Source organism: Amblyomma americanum, chromosome 2 (assembly GCF_052857255.1).
Source record: "Amblyomma americanum isolate KBUSLIRL-KWMA chromosome 2, ASM5285725v1, whole genome shotgun sequence".
Lineage (NCBI taxonomy): Eukaryota > Metazoa > Arthropoda > Arachnida > Ixodida > Ixodidae > Amblyomma > Amblyomma americanum.
This window is the reverse complement of record NC_135498.1, coordinates 216,221,820-216,240,633: the sequence shown is the minus strand read 5'-3', so window position 1 is coordinate 216,240,633 and position 18,814 is coordinate 216,221,820. Positions and strand designations below refer to the sequence as shown.

At 45.1% G+C, this 18,814-nt stretch overlaps 1 protein-coding gene across 1 annotated transcript in view; it reads right to left on the bottom strand.

Moving 5' to 3' along the window:
* LOC144122146 (small G protein signaling modulator 1-like) overlaps positions 1–18,814 on the bottom strand; it is a 202,067-nt gene that overhangs the window by 11,068 nt on the left and 172,185 nt on the right. The window contains 2 exon segments of the mRNA XM_077655710.1: positions 2,388–2,555; positions 12,909–13,005. Coding sequence (XP_077511836.1) covers positions 2,388–2,555; positions 12,909–13,005 — 265 coding nt within the window.

Genomic DNA, 18,814 nt, shown 5'->3' with positions numbered 1-18,814 from the left:
GCAGACGTGACGATAACTCCGGTGATAGTGGTGCCATCTGGTTAGCATAAGTGAACTATTTCTGCAACAAACCAGTGCTCATTAGGCCTCGGAGCTACCGCATCATCCTAAGAAATAATGAAGAGGACAAATTTATCATCCCTCCAATTTGTTATCAGGAAGATGAGACGAAGCATCCAATTTAGAGCTGGCTGGCAAGCCGAAAACAAAGTAACACCGACAACAAATTCCCTCCGAAGCGAGAGGGTTCCCCATTGGGGTCCATGAGCTCTGAAGGGTAAGCTATGTGTGTGACGTCACTGTCCAGTTCCTCTGCTGCATCCGTGCCACCACAGACGCTTCCAGTGTCTCGACCAATCAGGTGTGGCTGCTGTGGCAGATTGTGGCGGTTTCAATTATGACCCAAACTCAGAACCTGGACCCAGGGGTCACCTGGCAGATGCTGATCATCAAATGCATGCTCACTCTTCTAGCCTTAAGTTAGAGATGCAGAAATAATGAATCATCTCACTCATGCAAGTAGACTCTTTCAGTATAATCTACAGCGATATATCTCCAAGGATGCACTTGACTTTCAACTTGAGTGTTTCATTTTATGCACCCGCAATATTAACAATACAATAAAAGCTCGTTAGTTCAACCCTGAAGGAACCGCAAAATATTGTTGAGTTATCCTAATGTCTAAATAGCAAATGAATAACCAAAAAAATCGACTTTGTCCCAGCATGACACGTTTATTTGCCAAAGACGTTTGTAATTATCGGCTTTTTTTTTCGGGCGAATTTGAGCAGCGACAATAGTCCTAATCACTGCCAGATTCTCCGTGGCATGCGAGCCGTAAGGAACTTGTCTACAGCAGTCCTCCAGCACGGATATGGCTTCTGCAGCTCCTTTTACCGTACGCGTCGGTGGTTAGGGCAGCTGTTCACAATTGTCACCATCCGACAAATTGTTGTCGTCAGTGCCTGCCGCTTCCTGAATTATTTCATCCCCAGTCAGCTGCCTGGTGACCATGGTGGTGTCGACACACAATTGGCAAGCTGCACGGCAGAAAGCAAGACGTTGTCAAAACAAGTGTCATCTTCTGTGGTTGCTGTTGTGTTGGCTCTTTCGGTTGTAAATTCTGTGCAGCAGTTCAATGGCACAAAACTGCTGAGCCAGAAACAGTTTGTGATGATTGCTGCAGGCGTTGTTGGCCCATTCAGGTACCACAATGTTCACAGCGCTGAGAAGCACATGGTTGTACTTCTTCCAAGTTTGCATACACAGAAGCATGTGCTGCAAGACGTGCTTTCTATGCTTGCACTTTATGTACTGAGCCATGCCTTGATCCACAGACTAAATGGATGCAGTTGCATTTGGAGGAAGGAATGTGCACTTGATTGACTCCAGACCCAATGCCTTACGATGAACTCTGTAGTTGTCCACAAACATGAGCACCTTCCGTACCTCAACTCCAAAACAGCCCTCCAGCTGATGCAGCCAGGCCTCGCACTTTTGAAGCATCTCGGCATCTGCGCCTTCCCAATCGTTAGGAGTGGCAAACACTCTCTTCCTGTCATGTCTGCGGCAAGTAGCCCGATAATGCTTTCCTCGCTTCATTTGCCGGCTGTGCAAGGGTCATCCTTGAAGGTGATTGTTTTATTTGGAAGTGCTTTAAAAACCATCATTGTTTCATCGGTGCTGAATACATTCCGAGCGTTGTAAGCAGCCAGGTGTTAGCAAAATCCAATGGCCCACAGCTCCTCAGTCATTTCTTCACCCACAGAAGCTATTTCGCTGCCCACACTCTTCAAATTCGGACTGTGACAGCTTCTGAGCAAAGTGCGCAATAACCAAAAAGGCACCTTAGAGTTAAATAACCGTAACTAGCAGCAAAAACCCGCAACAGCAACGCCAAAGTGAGGCTTGCTGAAGATAGAGTTAACGTGACTAGAGAGAAACGACTCCACAAAGGCAAAGGCTTGTCGCAAAGGCAAAGGCTTGCCTTCAGCTGTCTACGACCCCGCTTCCCTCGGCCTCCCTCAAACTGCTGATGGTGATGATCATACGGATTGCCTATGCAGCAATTTTTATTTTTTCAGCTTTACACTAGCCCTGCTCTAGGTCACCTCTTCTTTTTTGTTTTTTTGTCCTTCTCTCTCTTCTGTTCCCTCCACACTGACTTGGTGACCTACGAAGCTAGGTCGAATTGGCCGATGTGTGGTAAAATTTGTCCAAAATAACGAGCTTTGCCCCAGGAATCATATATAATCGAAGGATAGATGCACAGGTCAAATTACCTGACTTTCTGAATTAACAGGGGTTGACTTAACGAGCTTTCCCTGTACAGGAAAGCAGAAGAAAAACAGTGAGGATTGTTACTGCTTGTTTGTGATCCACATTACCGTTGAAGAACTTAATGATGTCGGTGAAGTCCATGTTGTTTTCGAGGATGATGTCCCGGTAGTACTCAACCATGGCCAGGGCGATGAAGAGCACAAAGTTTCCTGAGGCCACATGCTGGGCAGCCCAGATGGTCTCCCACACGCTGAACACGTCCTGGTACACCAACTCTGCAAGGCAGTAGCTGTCCGCTTGCAACAGTGCCTCCTACCTACATCCCAACCACATCATCTGCAAGAACTCTAGGTAGCCCTGCTTGAGCCAACTGCGGCCATGTTGTCCCACCAAACTTCCCAACTGACTTTTCGTCACAGCTCTCAATGCTTTTCTTAACTTGGTTCTCATACTGCCATTCCAACAGAATGCCAGTTTTGTGCCTCACCTAGCCTGCTGCCAACATTCATTTTCAGCTACAATATCCTTCACGGTATTTTCTCTCTAATACATGCTGCTTGGTTTCAGGTTCACAACACTATACAATTTCGTCGCCACAGACCTGAAATGAACGGAAAAGTCCCGTGCTGGCACACAGATATGGGAGGCATCTTAGGGTGCTTACACAGCGGCCCCTGAACATGGCCACCAGATGTCAGGAACTCTGAGGCACAAGCAGTGACGAGGAATGTGAACAGTACGCTTCTCTGCTTGGCAGACACCAAGGGGGTGAAATAGCCGAGTTCCCTGCTGTGGTGCAGCGACATTGCAGGATGAAGAAAGGAGGTGCTTCCTTTCTTTGCAGCATTAAACCTTCTAGTGGCATGCGATGAAGCCCAAGTGAGCAATTCAAAGTGTGCAAATTTACTACCATGTTTCCTAGCACATTGCAGCTGACACATTTTTTTCAGTACCACCAAATGAAACTCGAAAGCTGACCAATACACTCAACTGTGGCCAGGGCAAAGGTATAAATGCAGAAAAGGAATAGTCACTGGCTGCATGGCCAGTCTGGGCGCGACAAAGTTCACAATTGCTGCGCATTTGACCCCAGTGCTCCTCCTTACAAATGAGGCTGCAAAGGGTGCAGGGGGAAACAAGCTGTGGTACAGCATTCCATCCCCCCATCACTGTGTTCAGCCTGCTTTGGAAGGAATGGAAGGCTTTACAGGGTACGACATCACGCTCATGCTGGTCACGCGAACTCTCATTCACAATTATGCTACAACCAAGGTGAGGGAAATTTCATCAGGATCGGTGACAGATTCTTACCACAAGTCTCTTTAAAGCTGTAGTTTTCCCCCATAACAAACACAGTGAAATATGTTCCGTACATGTGGCTTGTTAAGAATCACATAATAAAAGCCTTAGAAACAGTCGCAAATGCACACTAGCGTGTTGGGCACACAGCTTTCATAGAAAATGTCTTTATTTCTTCATGTAATGTAGCAGTTCACAACTGCTAGCGAGGTTCTGGCAGTGGTAAGGGAATGCGTCTACATTGGGCAGGCAGTGGCCACTGATCCGGATCATGAGGGAAATAACTAGAAGAATAAGAATGGGGTGGAGCACATATGGCAGGTTCTCTCAGATCATGAATGGGAGTTTACCAATATCCCCTCAAGATAAAAGTGTACAACAGCTGTACCTCACCGGTACTCACCTACTGGGCAGAAACATGGTGGCGAACAAAAGGGGTACAGCTTAAGTTAGGAACAACACAGCAAGCTGTGAAAAGAAAAATGATAGGTGTAACGTTAAGAGACCGAAAGTGGGCAGAGTGGGTGAGGGAATAAACGCGTGTTAATGACATCCTAGTCGAAATCAAGATGAACAAATGGGCTGGCATGTAATGCGAAGGCAAGATAACCGCTGGTCCTTAGAGGAGTATAGACACCTAATTTTGGTAGCATGTTTTCTTCTCTACAATGATGCGGAAGACACTACTATGCATAAACCACCATGCAATAATCGCCTACGACCACTAAAAAATTTATAATCTAATTTTTATGCTGTTTTGGTTTCGATTTCAACAGCCGAACTTTTGTTTCACGTGAGGCATGGAAAATGTCCATATAATCACTGCTTCATCGTTTTAATTTACTACAGTGCTGAAGCCAGCCTTGCTCAAGAGCCGGAATGACAACAAATAAGGAAGCAGCGATTATAAACATTTTTATGATTACTCTCACAAAATTTCACTGTTATATCTGCAGAAAACCACCGAACCAAATTATGTGAAAAGGCTGCAGAGTCAAGAATATGTGGCAGAAAGCTGGTACAACATTCAATGAATTCCTACATGCCAAGATATTGGTAAAATTTTTTTTTTTGCAGAGCACAAATTTTGGTTATCAATTTTTGCGATGCAGTGTCCATTTAAATATTTAGACTGACAAGCAAATCCCCGCTGTTTCAGCATTACCCCGCAATGCAGAGCCACTGCATTTCACGCAATGATTTTTTTAGAGTACTTCATGATGGTTGATTTCAGCAAAGTAACTCTGAGGCAGCATAAAAACAAGGCGTACAAGTGGATACAATAATTTTTAAAAAATTGGCGGTGGTTTAGCTTTGGTTAAACCTGGAGTGATGCAATAGCTACAGCTGGTTCACTGGAACCTGGTCACGTGACCAACCACATGATGAACCACGTGATCAGCCACAGCGCCGCGCCGCACCACGTGACAGCGTGGCGGTGCCGGTACCGCCACGGTGCCGCTACGCTGAAGGCTCGAAATGCTACTGTATTATAGCTATTGCTATAAAAATTAATTTTTTTAGACACTTTTTGGGATTTCAAAGCTGCATCACCCCTTAAAGGAATATGGACACCTAAATTTCATCGCATTTTTTCATTTCAAACGATGTGGTAGACATCAGAATACTTGGATCACTACGTGGTATTCACCTGCAACCACAAAATAATTAATCATTTATATTTCTTCTTGACACTCTTTTCGGTTTCGGTTTCATCAACCAAACAATGGCTATGACGTGCAGTTCACACTTAGGTCACGTGAGACACAAAAAAACCTGCAGTATAAACGCTGATATTGTGGAAATATGGGCAGACCAGCCTTCCACCCTCCACTCCCACTCCGTGGATGCAGCGTTCCCAATCGCTAACCGCGGAGGGATTCATGCTCGAGGGAACAAAGGGAGAGACGACAAAGCGTGAACACTCATATGCTATTTATTACACTTGCAATTATAATACACAGAGCGGGCCAGCTAGCTACAGAACATCAATGAGGCATTTCTTGGAAATAGAAGGCTATGTAAGAAGGGCTTCCGACTTACCAGCTGGGGCAGGGGCGCGACTTCAGAGGTATCGACAGCAAACGTTTGTATGTGCCGACAATAGCGGCCGGGTCCTCCCATGCGCGCCGCATTCTTGGGGCAAGGCCATCACCAATCATTTGCTGGGGAAGGTGCAGAGAGCATACGTTTGCTGCCTGGAACCAGAAGTCCCGCGACAAGGCGCGACGAATTTCCTTGCGCCTGCAGCGGGAGGCGACGAGAGCGCGCGGCAGCAACCATTTGTAACGCTGGCTGGATCCTGAAGAGACTCTCTCCGGCTCTGTGGAGTTCTGCTTAGCCTTCAAGGTGGCGCTCCCATCGCTGCTTCCGCTTCCCCCATGAGGGAGATTTCCCTCCTCACCCAGCCGGTGCTGTCCAGACGCACAATGATGGAAATGGTCGGCCGCGTCGAAACGGCAGGGGAAACAGGTTTTCCACAATATGTAGCTTTAATTCACTGCAAAACTTAAACCAGCCTGCTTCATGAGCTGGAATGACAGCAAACGACGTATCAGCAGTTCTACTGCCTTTTTTTTTTCCCCGTATCTCACTTGACCTAAGTATGAAATGCACGTCACAGAGATCATATCTTGATGAAACTGAAACCGAAACGGGTGTCAGGAAGAAATGCAATTATAAACTAATTAGAGGTCATGGAAAAATGCGATGCAGTGATCCAAGTTTTCTAATGTCTGATGCATCATTTGAAAGAAAACAAACAAGCAATAATTTGGTGTCTATAGTCCTTTAAACTATACTACAGCTATACTATACAGGCAAGTTGGTCATACATTTTTAAATGAAATGTAATTTCTTGTTTGCTTGATTGTCCGTGCTCGTCCTGTGTTTCCTCTTCTTTTTCATTCTTGTCTTTCGCGCTGTTCTCCCCTCCAAAGTCCTTTAAAGCCTGTACCTTTAAAGTCTAGGGGGTGCGCAAATATTCAAAATTTCAAATACAAATCGAATAAGAATATGTTTGTTATCTGGTCCATATTCAATTCGAGGAATTGATATTCGCAATTTTTAAAATATTAAGAAATTCCCAAATATTCGGTAGCAATCAAATACCATGCAGACTTTCATAAATCCAACCTTCCAAAACTACAGTACCTGTACAGATTATCCGATGATCGAGTTTAAAGTGGCAGAAAAATAGTACAAAGGCGTCCCGCTCGTTTTTCTTTTCTGTCGGTCACCACGTGGGCCGGTCACATTCGTACACTTTTAAGCTTGGACCTCGTGCAAATATCTGCAAGTGGGCTTTCCCACATCTCACACGTGATGAGATCAAGATGGCCGACCACTCGCTTCGAGAAATCGCAGCGCAGTTTTCTTTTTTTGGTGTTCCATATAGGGTTGCATGCCTAATGCCCACACATATGGCACTTGTCTTACTGCTTCCACAAGTGTTCTAGTGCGAGCTTCGGCACCTCATATGCAAAAACCTCACTTTTGGAATTTTGCACCGAGCTCCTAAAGGGGGGCTGAGTCGAGGCATCACTGGCAGGGCAAGCGATCGAGTAAAAATCCTCCCACTGCATGGTGTATCATAACCGTACACTCTTGACGTGTACGTAACAGCAGGTGTGATGACGACAGGAAGGCCCCTGTCATCAGACCAAAAAAATAGCTTGACCACATAGTTTCAGTTCCTGACCTCTGCTGCCAGCCATGGTGACAGCGGCTATTGGCCATGCATTCCTTAAATGTCCGAATTCAGCTGCGCGCTGTTTTCACGCCCTGACTGGAACGTACCTGGTCGTTTCTTTTAAGAACGTTCGCTCTTATTCATCATGTTTCTCGATTTCTTGGGGTCTGCTACCATCTCCCTTTGGCGTGAAGTTTTCTGTCCGAGGAATTCAAGATGGCAGCCTCCATAGTTAATCGATATAGCAACCCAATTGATGATTGATTGACGTCACGGTTTTTGTGACGTCATAACTAACTAGCCATGTGGCTATGTTTAATCGCTTATAACACGGTAATTAATGACGTCATCATAAAACGAATTAATACAATTAAATCCTCTTATTCCCAGAAAAAAAATTCTGGTGGGACACCTGAGCTACAAGCTGCTTTTGTCAGCTTGACGAGGCCCACCGTATCACAAGGCAGGGCAAGTCATACAAATTTAATGACACACAGCACAGATAGACATGTAAAATGTGGTTACAAGTAGAACGTGTATACAATTTTGTAGTAATGTAAAACTGAAAATGAAACATGCATATTGATTATTTTAAATGCATTCAAAATCAAAATAAATAACATGGGTCCAACACAAGGTAGGAAAACAGTGCAAAAGAAAAAAGGTTACAGAATGTGCTTACAATGGTTGTGTGATGAAAAAAAAAATATAAAGAAAAATATTTGGAACAATGGAAAAACAGTTATTCTCCAGAACATCTATACGGATACAAAGTACTGTCGCAAATGGTTAAAGCTGGGATTGGTAAATTGCGAATGTTTATTTAAAATTAACGAGAGGTTGTGCTTAAGGGACTGTAGTTTGTAATTGGTGCGAAAACGGGGAATTTGTCTTAAATCAGTGCTGCGAGTAAATGCATTATTGCTGCTATGTTGAAGGGATGTGATTGTAGAAATAAAATGTCTGAATGGGCCTGATGAAACATAAAATAAGCGCAACATGCGAAATTCAAACATATTTTGTATGGGGACGATATTGTACTGACGGAAATATTGTAGCGAAGAGAAAGTTGAAGTGCGATTGCCGCGTGCCGAAGACGACGCTGCTGCTGCTGGCGGACCTGTGTTCTGATTCGTGTGTTCTTGTGCTCCGGCTATCACCAGCTGTGCTCGCCGCCGGCCTCTACGTCAACCAAGTCGTGACATTTGGTGGAGGTGCTGGGTTCGCATCTCATGCCACACACCCCGCCTCGCAATTCAAGCCCGGTACTAGGTCCCGGCCGTCGGGTTTTCCTGGAGCCCTCGGGAGAAAGAGAGACTCGCGCTAGCCGACGGCAGCAAGGCCAAGCGCCGGAATTCGGACTCTTGCCCATGGGATCGAGGACATCTAGGACGACCAATGCCACCATGCCGTCCCAGTTACAACAAAACGACCCCGCGATTGCGCCGAGGATCGTCTACGTGCCTGTCACCCCAAGATCTGTCACTCCATGACAATATTGTTGAGTAAAAGAAAAGTAGTCAATGTTAGCTATGTTGGGCTCAATCTTTTTTGTAACATGTGGATCTTTTTAATGTTCCCTTTAGTAGTTATTAGCAACACTAAATTGCAATAATTAATATATGACGAGAACAGGTCGTGGTATATTTGAAGTTTAATATGAATTTGGAGAAAAGAACGGCATCGCGATAAAGCGCCGGTCGTTCTGCAAAGGTTTGTGCATATGTTGTCAATGTGTGAATCCCACTTTAATGTTTCTGAAAAGGTCACTCCTAGAATTTTATGTTCCTTAACAATAGCAATTTCTTCCCCTTCGCACTGAACAACATATTTTAGGTTCTCTATTTTGTTTTGTGGCCGGAAAATAACTACTTTTGTTTTTGTCGGAGTGATCTTTAGTCTGTTGCACTGTGACCACAAACCCAATTTTTCGAGCAGGTCATTACACCATATTACAAGTTAATTTTCATCAAGGCAAGGTAACAGAATGTTACTGCCATCGGCATAGATAATAAATTGAGCCTTTGAATCAATGGTTACAATGTCATTAATATATACATTAAAGAGAAACGCTCCTAAAATACTGCCCTGTGGCACTCTGGCTTTAATGGGTAAAAAAGGGAACTGCTTATTACTAGCATGCACTGTCGTGTACATAAGAATGCATGAGATTAAGGGGTATTCCTCACACTCCGTGTAGATGTAATTTGTGTAAAAGAATGTCATAGCTGAGGGAGACAGACGCCTTAGAAAAATCGATGAATAGGCCGGGGGTGAAAAGCTTATCTTCTATATTTTCCAGCATGTTTTCTTTCAGTGTTAGCAAAGCATTTTTAGTAGATCTCCCCCTTTTAAATCCATACTGCACGTCAGAAAAAAGCTTCATTTTGTCAAAAAAATGTGTTAATCTAGATGACAATATTTTTTCTAGCCCTTTCGAAAACACCGGTATTACTGGTATTGGTCTTGATATTGGAGTTAGATATTTGGAATCATCTAGATGAGTAATTAACTTTACATATAGATAAGGCTACACTTAAACTTAATTGCTTATAATTAATGAACCGATGATGTCATAGTCTAACTAATGGCATATTCGTAACGGGCTCGATGAGTAGAACATGTTAGACACCAATATCGCCTAATTAGGTTAATATTTATTACGGTTAGGCTTAACATGGCGGCCGTGACGTCAGCACTCGGCAGCTCCCAGTTTCATCCCTCAAAGTGACTGGGCCCCTACCACCTTGAGGTAAGCAAAAATCGCCCTCCAAAGAGTCGGAAAACTTTTTTGGCCCAATCTGGTCACAGATATCTTACCTGAAGGCGGTAGGCACCCTCTGCTCGACGTGAGGTATGGAAAAGTAGCCTAATCACGTGGTAAAACCATAATATACGGCATAGACGATAGATGGCGCTGCCAAGCAGCTAACTCTCGTTACTTCAACGTCTTCCAGACGGTGGCGGCATATTTCTTTTTTCTCATTAGAAGTAGCCTTGCAGTTCTAATGCCAACCTCCAGAACGCCAAAACTTGGCGCCCATCATTGATTTGTAGCTGTTTGTGCGACGGAGGCTTCACTTCATTTACAAATTTTTTGCATTTTTTTTCTTTCAGAAAAAGGGGGGAGGGAGATTTAATAACTTGACCTTCGAATAATTGGGACATTTCTTCCGGTCCCTTGAAGTCCGCATTAATGAGTGTTTACTACCCATCATGTTATTTTCTGTTGCGACACTCATGGATTTGATATTGTTACACATTTGGCATGACCACAGTGTAGTAGGTTGCACACTGTTATGCCGTCCAATCAAGCAGACATTCCAGTGCATGTCCTGTTTCCTTTTGTATGGTGTTATCTCAGTATAATTTTGCTTATTTTTACTACAAAGACCATGCACTGTTTTGAAAGAAATAAGGAAAACAATGTTTGCCTACTGATGTTCTGAAATTTTGTTTTTCATAGTGAACAGATATCCCATCAGTGCTGGCACTCTTTTGTTGCCTGCATCACAGCTGCACCGCTAGGTATTACAGGATTTTGGCAATGGCATCCAACAGTGGAGATAGCAGCGGTCAGTGCTGCCATCACACTATCGCTTTGTCAGCCATGTTTCTTGTGCTTCCATGCTGATATGCGAAACTTGCCGTATTTACTAGGGGTGTGCAAATATTCGAAATTTCAAATACGAATCGAATATGTTTCATATTCACTTCATATTCGTATTCGAGAAGTGATATTCGTGAATTTCCGAATATTCGATGATTCCCGCATACTCAGCAGCAATCATATACCGCGTCGACTTTCGTAAATTTGATTGTGGCAAAAGCGCAATATCTGGGCAAATTATCTGTATATAGAGTTTAAAGTTCCAGGAAAACAATATAAAGGCCCTGTTCTCTTTCGTCTCCATCGTTTATCGCGTGGACCGATCGCATTCCAATGCCGCTAGGCTTGACTTTGTGCGCGATTCCGCAAGTGGGCTTTCCCACATACCGCACGTGCGGCGAACAGATGGGGGACGAGCCGCTTCTAACAATTGCAACGCGAGAGCGCGTTGATTTTCTTTATCCTTCCGTAATATGTTATCTAATTAATGCCCACACCCATGGCATTCGTTCTGTCACCTTAACTCTCTGAGCGTGACCACCGCCATCTTGTCTTAGTCAACTACGCTATGCGGGAAAGCCTACTTGCGGAATTTCGCGTGAGGCTCCCGAAGGGGCGAGTCGAGGTGTCACAACAGGGCAAGCGATCCTGTAAACATCCCGCCTATTGCGTGATGCACTGTAACCCATGCACTTCTTAAATGGGCATAACGGTGGTCGTGACAACGTTTAGAGGGCTCCTGTCACTTGGTAAAAAAAAGTAAGCTGGACGCGTAGTTTTGCTTTCAGAGCTTCGCCACTCGCCCGTGGCAATGGCAACTGTCGGCCCGCGCATTCGCCAGTAGTCCAATCTCAGCTCCGTGCTGCTTGCAGATGCTGACTGACGCGTCGCTGGTCATTTTTTTTCTTTTTAGAAGCAGTCACGCCATTCCGACGTCAGTGTGCATTCCCACCTCGCTTACGTTCGCGATGTCTTCCAGCACGCCGAAACTCTGTGCTCGACACGGGATTGCAGGTGTTTGCACAATAGAGCCACCTTATAAGACTGCCGAATTTTCGGTAGTTTTTCTTTTTTTGGGGGCCACGGGGCATTTTATAAGTCGACCTTCAAATAACCCGGGCATTTCTGCCGCTTCTTTGAACTCCGAATTAATGAGGTTTTACTAGCCATCATGTTATTTTTGTTTCCAGTCTTGTCATGTTATGGACTGCATTTTGCCTGACCACATTACAGGTTGGATACTGTTATGTTGTTCAATTAAGTAGTATACGTTTCTGCGCACATTTTTTTTTTTATACAGTGCTCAGGCAGTCTAGTTTTGTTTATTTCAGTTGCAAAGGCCATACACTATATTGAAAAAAAAAAAAATATGAGCAACAATGTTTGCTTGTTTATCTTTTCTGAATTTACTTTTTGTGCTGACCAGATATTCGGTATTCGATCGATATTCGAAGCCATTTTTTCTTCATATTTGTATTCAATTCGTATTAGAAAATTTCAATATTCGCACACCCCTAGTATTTGCTCGCTTAAGTTGCACACTCTTTATCCTCGAATTAAGGCTTCAAAAAGGGTGTGCACAAATTATGCAGTGATTTCATGAATGCGTCCTAAAAAACTCAACAAAAGTAACAACGCGCAATGTATACTGTAATTTTCCGCCCTTAAGTCGACCCCACACTTGCAACACTCGCTGGCCAAAAAAAAAAAAAAACAGCAGACTCCAAATATAAGACGATGTCGCCTTACACTGGCGTGGTAACAGTCACCGAGTTCTTTTCCCTCCATTTTTCCAACTCTGCGACAACAACGGCTCACAGTGAAGTGTGCCCCTTTCAGGGTTCACAACAGTATGCACTTCCTAGTGGGCACTTCCACGCAGCTTCGAGGTTATTTTGGATGGCACTCACTTTGCCTAGTTGACTTAAGTCAGCACACTCTGCGTGCAACAGTCCTCAAATAGAAACCGAGGATGCACACTCATTCATGGGGACGACCCAAAGAGCAGGTGTAAGTGGACATACTCACCTCGCTTGAAATCCAAAAGGAACCATCGGTAACAGAAGTAGAAGTGGGTGTAGTCTCCGTTCTGGTGCATCAGCTCAAACATCTCCCCGTCCAGAATCTGCAGGGCAGTTCGGACAGATGCATTACCACCATTGCTCAGTGGCACAGCTCCCCATGGGGAATGTGCAAAATCAACTGAACTCAGCTGAAATCGGCTCTTTGTCATTTGTGCTAAAAAAAATTAGGTTCAGTCAAGCATGATCTGACACGTCCTAAAGCTCTCGGATAAAAATGTCCGCTACATTTGCCATAAGTGTTCAATCTGCACTTGCTACAAGTTTAACATCGTTTCCTGTGGAGCTTTAAGGCGTACGCTCAATGAGAAAAAAACACGAGCACCCATTATCTTAGGAATGCCTACAACTGAAGCTATGAAACCGATAGCTCTTCAAGAGCCACTTCCAAATCATTAACTGAAAATTGAAGCAAAAAATTGGTAGGGATTTAACCCAGTTTATCTGAGTGGACAACCGAAAGCAGACGTTCAATCTTCAGTTGGAGGGGTCACTTAAAGGGATACAGCATTCAATTGCAACTTGCAACAGAAGGTGCAATTATCTAAAGCTGAAGTCTTTATTTCATATATTTTTGCGCAGATGGCATTATTTTTTCGGTTTTGTGCGCACGCGGCAGTTCCCGCCCGCCCAGGCGGGAGGCAGGCGGGAGGCCTGTGTGACGTCACACGTCTCCCGGCAGCCTGCTCCCGTCGCACCGTGCTGGCATCAGTTCAGCTGTCGTGCCTGAAAGCTCAGAGTTGGCGGCATGGAAAAGTGTAACAAATCAGAAGTTACATCCTCGAATGCGGTAGTAACGATTATATCACTCACATATCGAAATGACCATAGACTAGAGACACAGCTACGACCCCGATGCCTCATCGAGCGACGAGTAAAATGAGCCTGGAGGATGACATATCGGCCAGGCGCGCCATGCACTGGTATCTGTGCATATTATAATCCAATTTGACATGACTCAGACAAGTTTTCCTGCATTAGGTATTAAAGGAGTTCCTTTGCAGAAGATAAATCAAGGCATCACGTTCGTTCATTGCTCCAGACAACAAGAAGAGCAGTCGCGGCGCTGGAATGAGGCAGGGGGGGGGGGGGATTAGAAATAGGACTTACACATCATGTAAGCAGCGCGAACAGCGGAGTGAGTGAGTGCTCGACATATAAAAGCAGCCAACTTAATTGCATCGACATAGAGAAAAGGTATGCAGCATGCAGTTTTTGTGACTGGAGCATGCATGGTTCCTACGTTGTCAGACTTGCGTGCGTAACTCCCACAAACAGGCACACTATTCTCGTGAAATTGGCCTTTTAGTAAATTGTCAACATTGTTACTTTCTGATGGTCTCGGGCATGAGTGAAGAATCTCTCCACTCAATTTTTCTTCATTGCTGCATGCTTGGCAGAAAACAATATTACACAATATATTTATTTTTCTGCCCGTTCAAGCATGCATATATATTGCCTGTTGGCGGTTTGTTGGGTGAATGTACTGCTAATTCGGAATAAGGGAGGCGAGGGCGTTTATCATGTGCATTTCTGTTCTGCATCGCATCCGAGATGCTTTTCCGTCGGAGGTTGAATCAGCGAAAAAACTGGAACCGGTGAAAATATTAACGAACTGTCTCTTGACAAGGAAGATACACCTGTAGAAATGCTGCCACGTTTTTAGCCTTCCTATTCTTTGTAATTATGCGCACTAACATGCGCTATGGAGTGCACTTTTTTTTTTTCAGTAAACTGTGTTCTTTATAAGTTACGTGTAATTTTCATGTAGTGTATGTCCCCTTTTCGCTAAAGCGCGGCTGTCATGTTTTCGGTTTAACCCTATCTAGGGAATAATGCCAGTAAGTATTCCGAGTTGGGCACAGCTGATCTGAAAGACGACGATGTAGCGCTTGCGCTATCGCTAATCGACCGCCTTTACTGCTATATCGAGGACAACAGCAAGAACTGCTTCCTCATGCCTGGCTCCAGGTCTTCAAGAATGTCTCCTTCACAAGTATACGCGACAAGTACGGCAAAGCGTCAGGCCTGAGGCACTGTCGTTTCAGTGGCGTGATGAGGATTCACAATAGCGAAAGATTTGTGCCGCAGTCGCTATCGATTAAATTTCCGCAATAAAAATTCGGACTTGGAGGTTTGTCACAAAGGCTAGCTTGCACCACACGGAGCCATTCTTCGGAGCTTAGCACCTTTTGGGAAGACGCGACATGGCGTGTCCCTTCCCCCACCGCACTATTGTTACAACCTCTAGCGGATTAATAATGCTTTGGCACCCCCACTCTTCGCTAGTCTGGCAGCCACGTGGATCAAATTCTAGCTCAAAGAACTCCAGACACAAGCGGTGACGCTTCCTGCGCGTCCCCTAGGTCGCGCCTAGCGTCCACACTGCTGCAGCAGGTGCACGCCGTGACAGCGAAGCAGCCAGGCTGGCCGGGCACGGGGGCAGGGAGACGCATGACGTCACAGCTTCCAAGGAGCAGCAGTTCGGGGCGCCACCGCCAGGTGCACCAGTTCAAGAAAAAAATGAGGGGAAGAAGTGCTTTCCGCTGGCTTCGTGCAAAAAATGATGCGCTTTCAGTCAAATTAGGAATGCCAGCTTTCATTCCAGTGCAAAATTAGACCGCCCCAAATTTAATGCAGTATCCCTTTAAGCTCCGTCTTAAAGGTATTACACAATATCTTTAGTGGGTTAATGCGCATATATGCAGAATTGGTCATTCTGTACTTAACATTCATTCCTCACACCACTACCAGCGCCGTGGTGCACCGGTTAAGAGATGCGCCAGTGCACAGGCAGGTGGATATTTGTATCAGAGCTGCCGGTTTAGAAATTGCGACCCGTGCTGCTCTTCCCAAGCAGCCTCTCGTGCAGGTGGCATGACACGCCTGCAAACTTACTCAAGCGAGTAACATGGGTAAGCTCGGGTAGTAACTTGCATTGCTAGGCAATGGCACGATATTGTATGGTGAATGTATGTACGATGACAGGATTCTTGGTCAGTGTTGGTGAGCGTAAGATTGCTTTTGCATTTATAATTAAACTAAACTAAAATTGCAGTAAATAAAGACTAATATGATGATCCTTCAGGTGTTATGGGAACACCAGTAAGGTGTTGCCTTCAGTGCAACACCTTGACACCTTGAGTGACAAGTGAAAAGGTCTCTAAGTTCAGACAGCATGGCATCCATTCCAGCTACCTATTAGCCAAGGCCCAAACACAAGAGTCACCCCAGACTGGAGACAAAAATACACAGAATTATTGGTTACCGTTCCTAGCTGATGCATTTTCCTAGCAGCCATGTTGTTGTGGGCCAGATCCACCATAGCCTGGCATGGCTTCACTAGACTAAGCTAAACTCAGCCGCAGTGAGCACCGCTTCACAAGGATGTCCAAGTCCCCTTTCAGTCATCCCCTCGCGCAACTGTATGTCATGTGCTGTGCGAGATGCAAGGACAGCAGTGGTATCATGAGCTGCACTTTGCTGCTCTGAACTGCCAGCCGAAGCTTTCTCTGCCTATGCTGCAGCTGTGCCAGCCATCCCGACAGAGAGCACAACGTGTGAGTGGCTTCCTTTCCCACTCAAGGCAAAAGAGGGCCACGGTTCAGACCTTGATGTGAAACTACAGTCAAGCCCATTTATAATGAGCCTGATGGTCACGTGGATGGTGTTCCCAGTAAGCTGACTTCCCACATTATAGCCAAAAATACAAAGCCAGACAGTGCACATCACGCCTGCTTATTCAAACAAGACCCTATTGCAGCGCTTTGTTGCCAAGTGCAGTCACATGCTCCGCTCCTTCTCCTTGCTGCTGGTTTAGGCACAGCTGAAGCGCTCCCGGTAGCAGGTGCCAGGTTGGTGGCCCCCTCGTCATCGTCCTCATCAGATTTCTGGCAATGTGAACGTTCTCATACTTAGCGCACTCGAATTTTCATCTCTGCATGGCTTTCCGAAGCCAACATCATCATCTGCATCAACAAAGTAATTCCACACGACTTCAAGTTGGGCCAGCTGTGCATGAACGATGCGTTGCCACAAATCCACATGTGTTCGATAACATGATGTTCAACAGCGCCTTCCATCGTTACTGGGTCCCTATATGCTGCATTGCGGAAGCAATTATTGAGGCACTCTGCAGTCATTTCTATCCACAGGGCCGCAGGGCCTAAAAGGTAAGTAGCAGAAAAATTCGAAATGGGGCATCGCGGCACCTGGTCGATGATTTGCTATCACCACGTGGTGGTGATGCATCACAACAGGACACCTTGAACACATGAATTATGCCTATGTCAAGTGGCTGGCCTTCCTCAATGTGTTCGGTGGCAGAAGAGTGTGGTCACTGCAGTAAGGGAAGATGGCACACGTTGCGCCACACGGTTTTGAGCACGGGAAGGACCTTCTGATCTTTTTTTGCCACGATATGGTTGGAATCAACAAGCCAGTCAGCGACCAAGTCATCACCATGCCCCCTCTAAACATATGCCTAGTGGAATACTCCTCAAATAAAAAAAAAAAAATTGCATGCCATTCAGGCCTTTGTGTTGTCTATGTAGCGTACTAGAATGTTATAAACAAAAACGTAGTATATGGGCAGGACGAAGAAGGGCAAAGACAGGACGGTTGCTACACTTACAACTGAATAGAATGAAATAAACGGTAAACCATACCCCATCCCAGAGCAACAACACGCATGCGCATGACATAAAACAAGGTAAAAACAAACTGATAATCTTAAAACGTGTGGAAAAAGAGCAAAAAAAGAAAAGAGAAAGAGCGATAGATAATAATATTATCTAATTATTATCTATCATTTCATTATTATCTATCGTTTCATTTCATTCTATTCAGTTGTAAGTGTAGCAACCGTCCTGTCTTCGCCCTTCTTCGTCCCGTCCATATGCTACGTTTTTGTTTATAGTGTGTCTGACCAATTGGCCCCTGCGTATACTCTGTTAAAGTACTAGAATGTACCTAGCTTCCAAAGCACTGTGCCTTGCGAGTCTTCCCAATGGGAAACGGCAACCACTGGTCACTGCCCTTTCATGCTTGCTTAAAGAAAGCCTCTAACATGAAGCTTACTGAACTTCCCACCAGCGCTAGGCGTCGCCTTTCAAGTTGGCCCACATTTTTAATCGCTGCATTTAGTAAAAATTTTTGTCCGCATTCTATATGTCCCATATTTCATAATTATTTATTTTATTGTTTTGGGTTTTTGGGGGAGGAGGAGGAACTTTAATGGAACAGGAGAGGTCCGTTGGGTTTTTAGGTCGCTGTATTATTTGCATAGGAAGAGGAGAGGGGGTGACACAAAGGCTAGGAGCCACTCATCACTCTCCGCTCCTACCAGAAGTAGTGGTTTTGTAGCGATAGCTACACTACACTAGCATTTTCAGCCCTCAGCGTGGCGGAGCCACCACCTGGTCATGCGGTTGGTCACATGGTGCGAAGCTGCTGCGGAAGGGGGGGGGGGGGGGGGGGGGGGAGTGCAGAGGAGGAGAGGGAATCACATTCAGGGACGAAGATTGCCATTGCCATTTGGTTTGTGCTCTGCACCCGCAATGTTCCAACGGCTGATGGACACAGTTATGGCAGACCTGAAGTGACAGACATGCCTCGTTTACTTTGATGACGTTGTGGTGTTTGCCCCAACGTTCAAGAAGCACCTTCGGCACCTTGAAGTTGTGCTGCAAGCCATAAAGTTTTCTGGGCTCACATTAAAAGTGAGAAATACCACTTTGCTTATACTGAGCTAAAGTTCATGGGTCACGTCGTAAGTTACGAGGGAGTTCGGCTGGACCCAGACAAAAGCAAAGTTATTTTCCTCCACCGCAGGACCAAAAAGCAGTCCGCCGC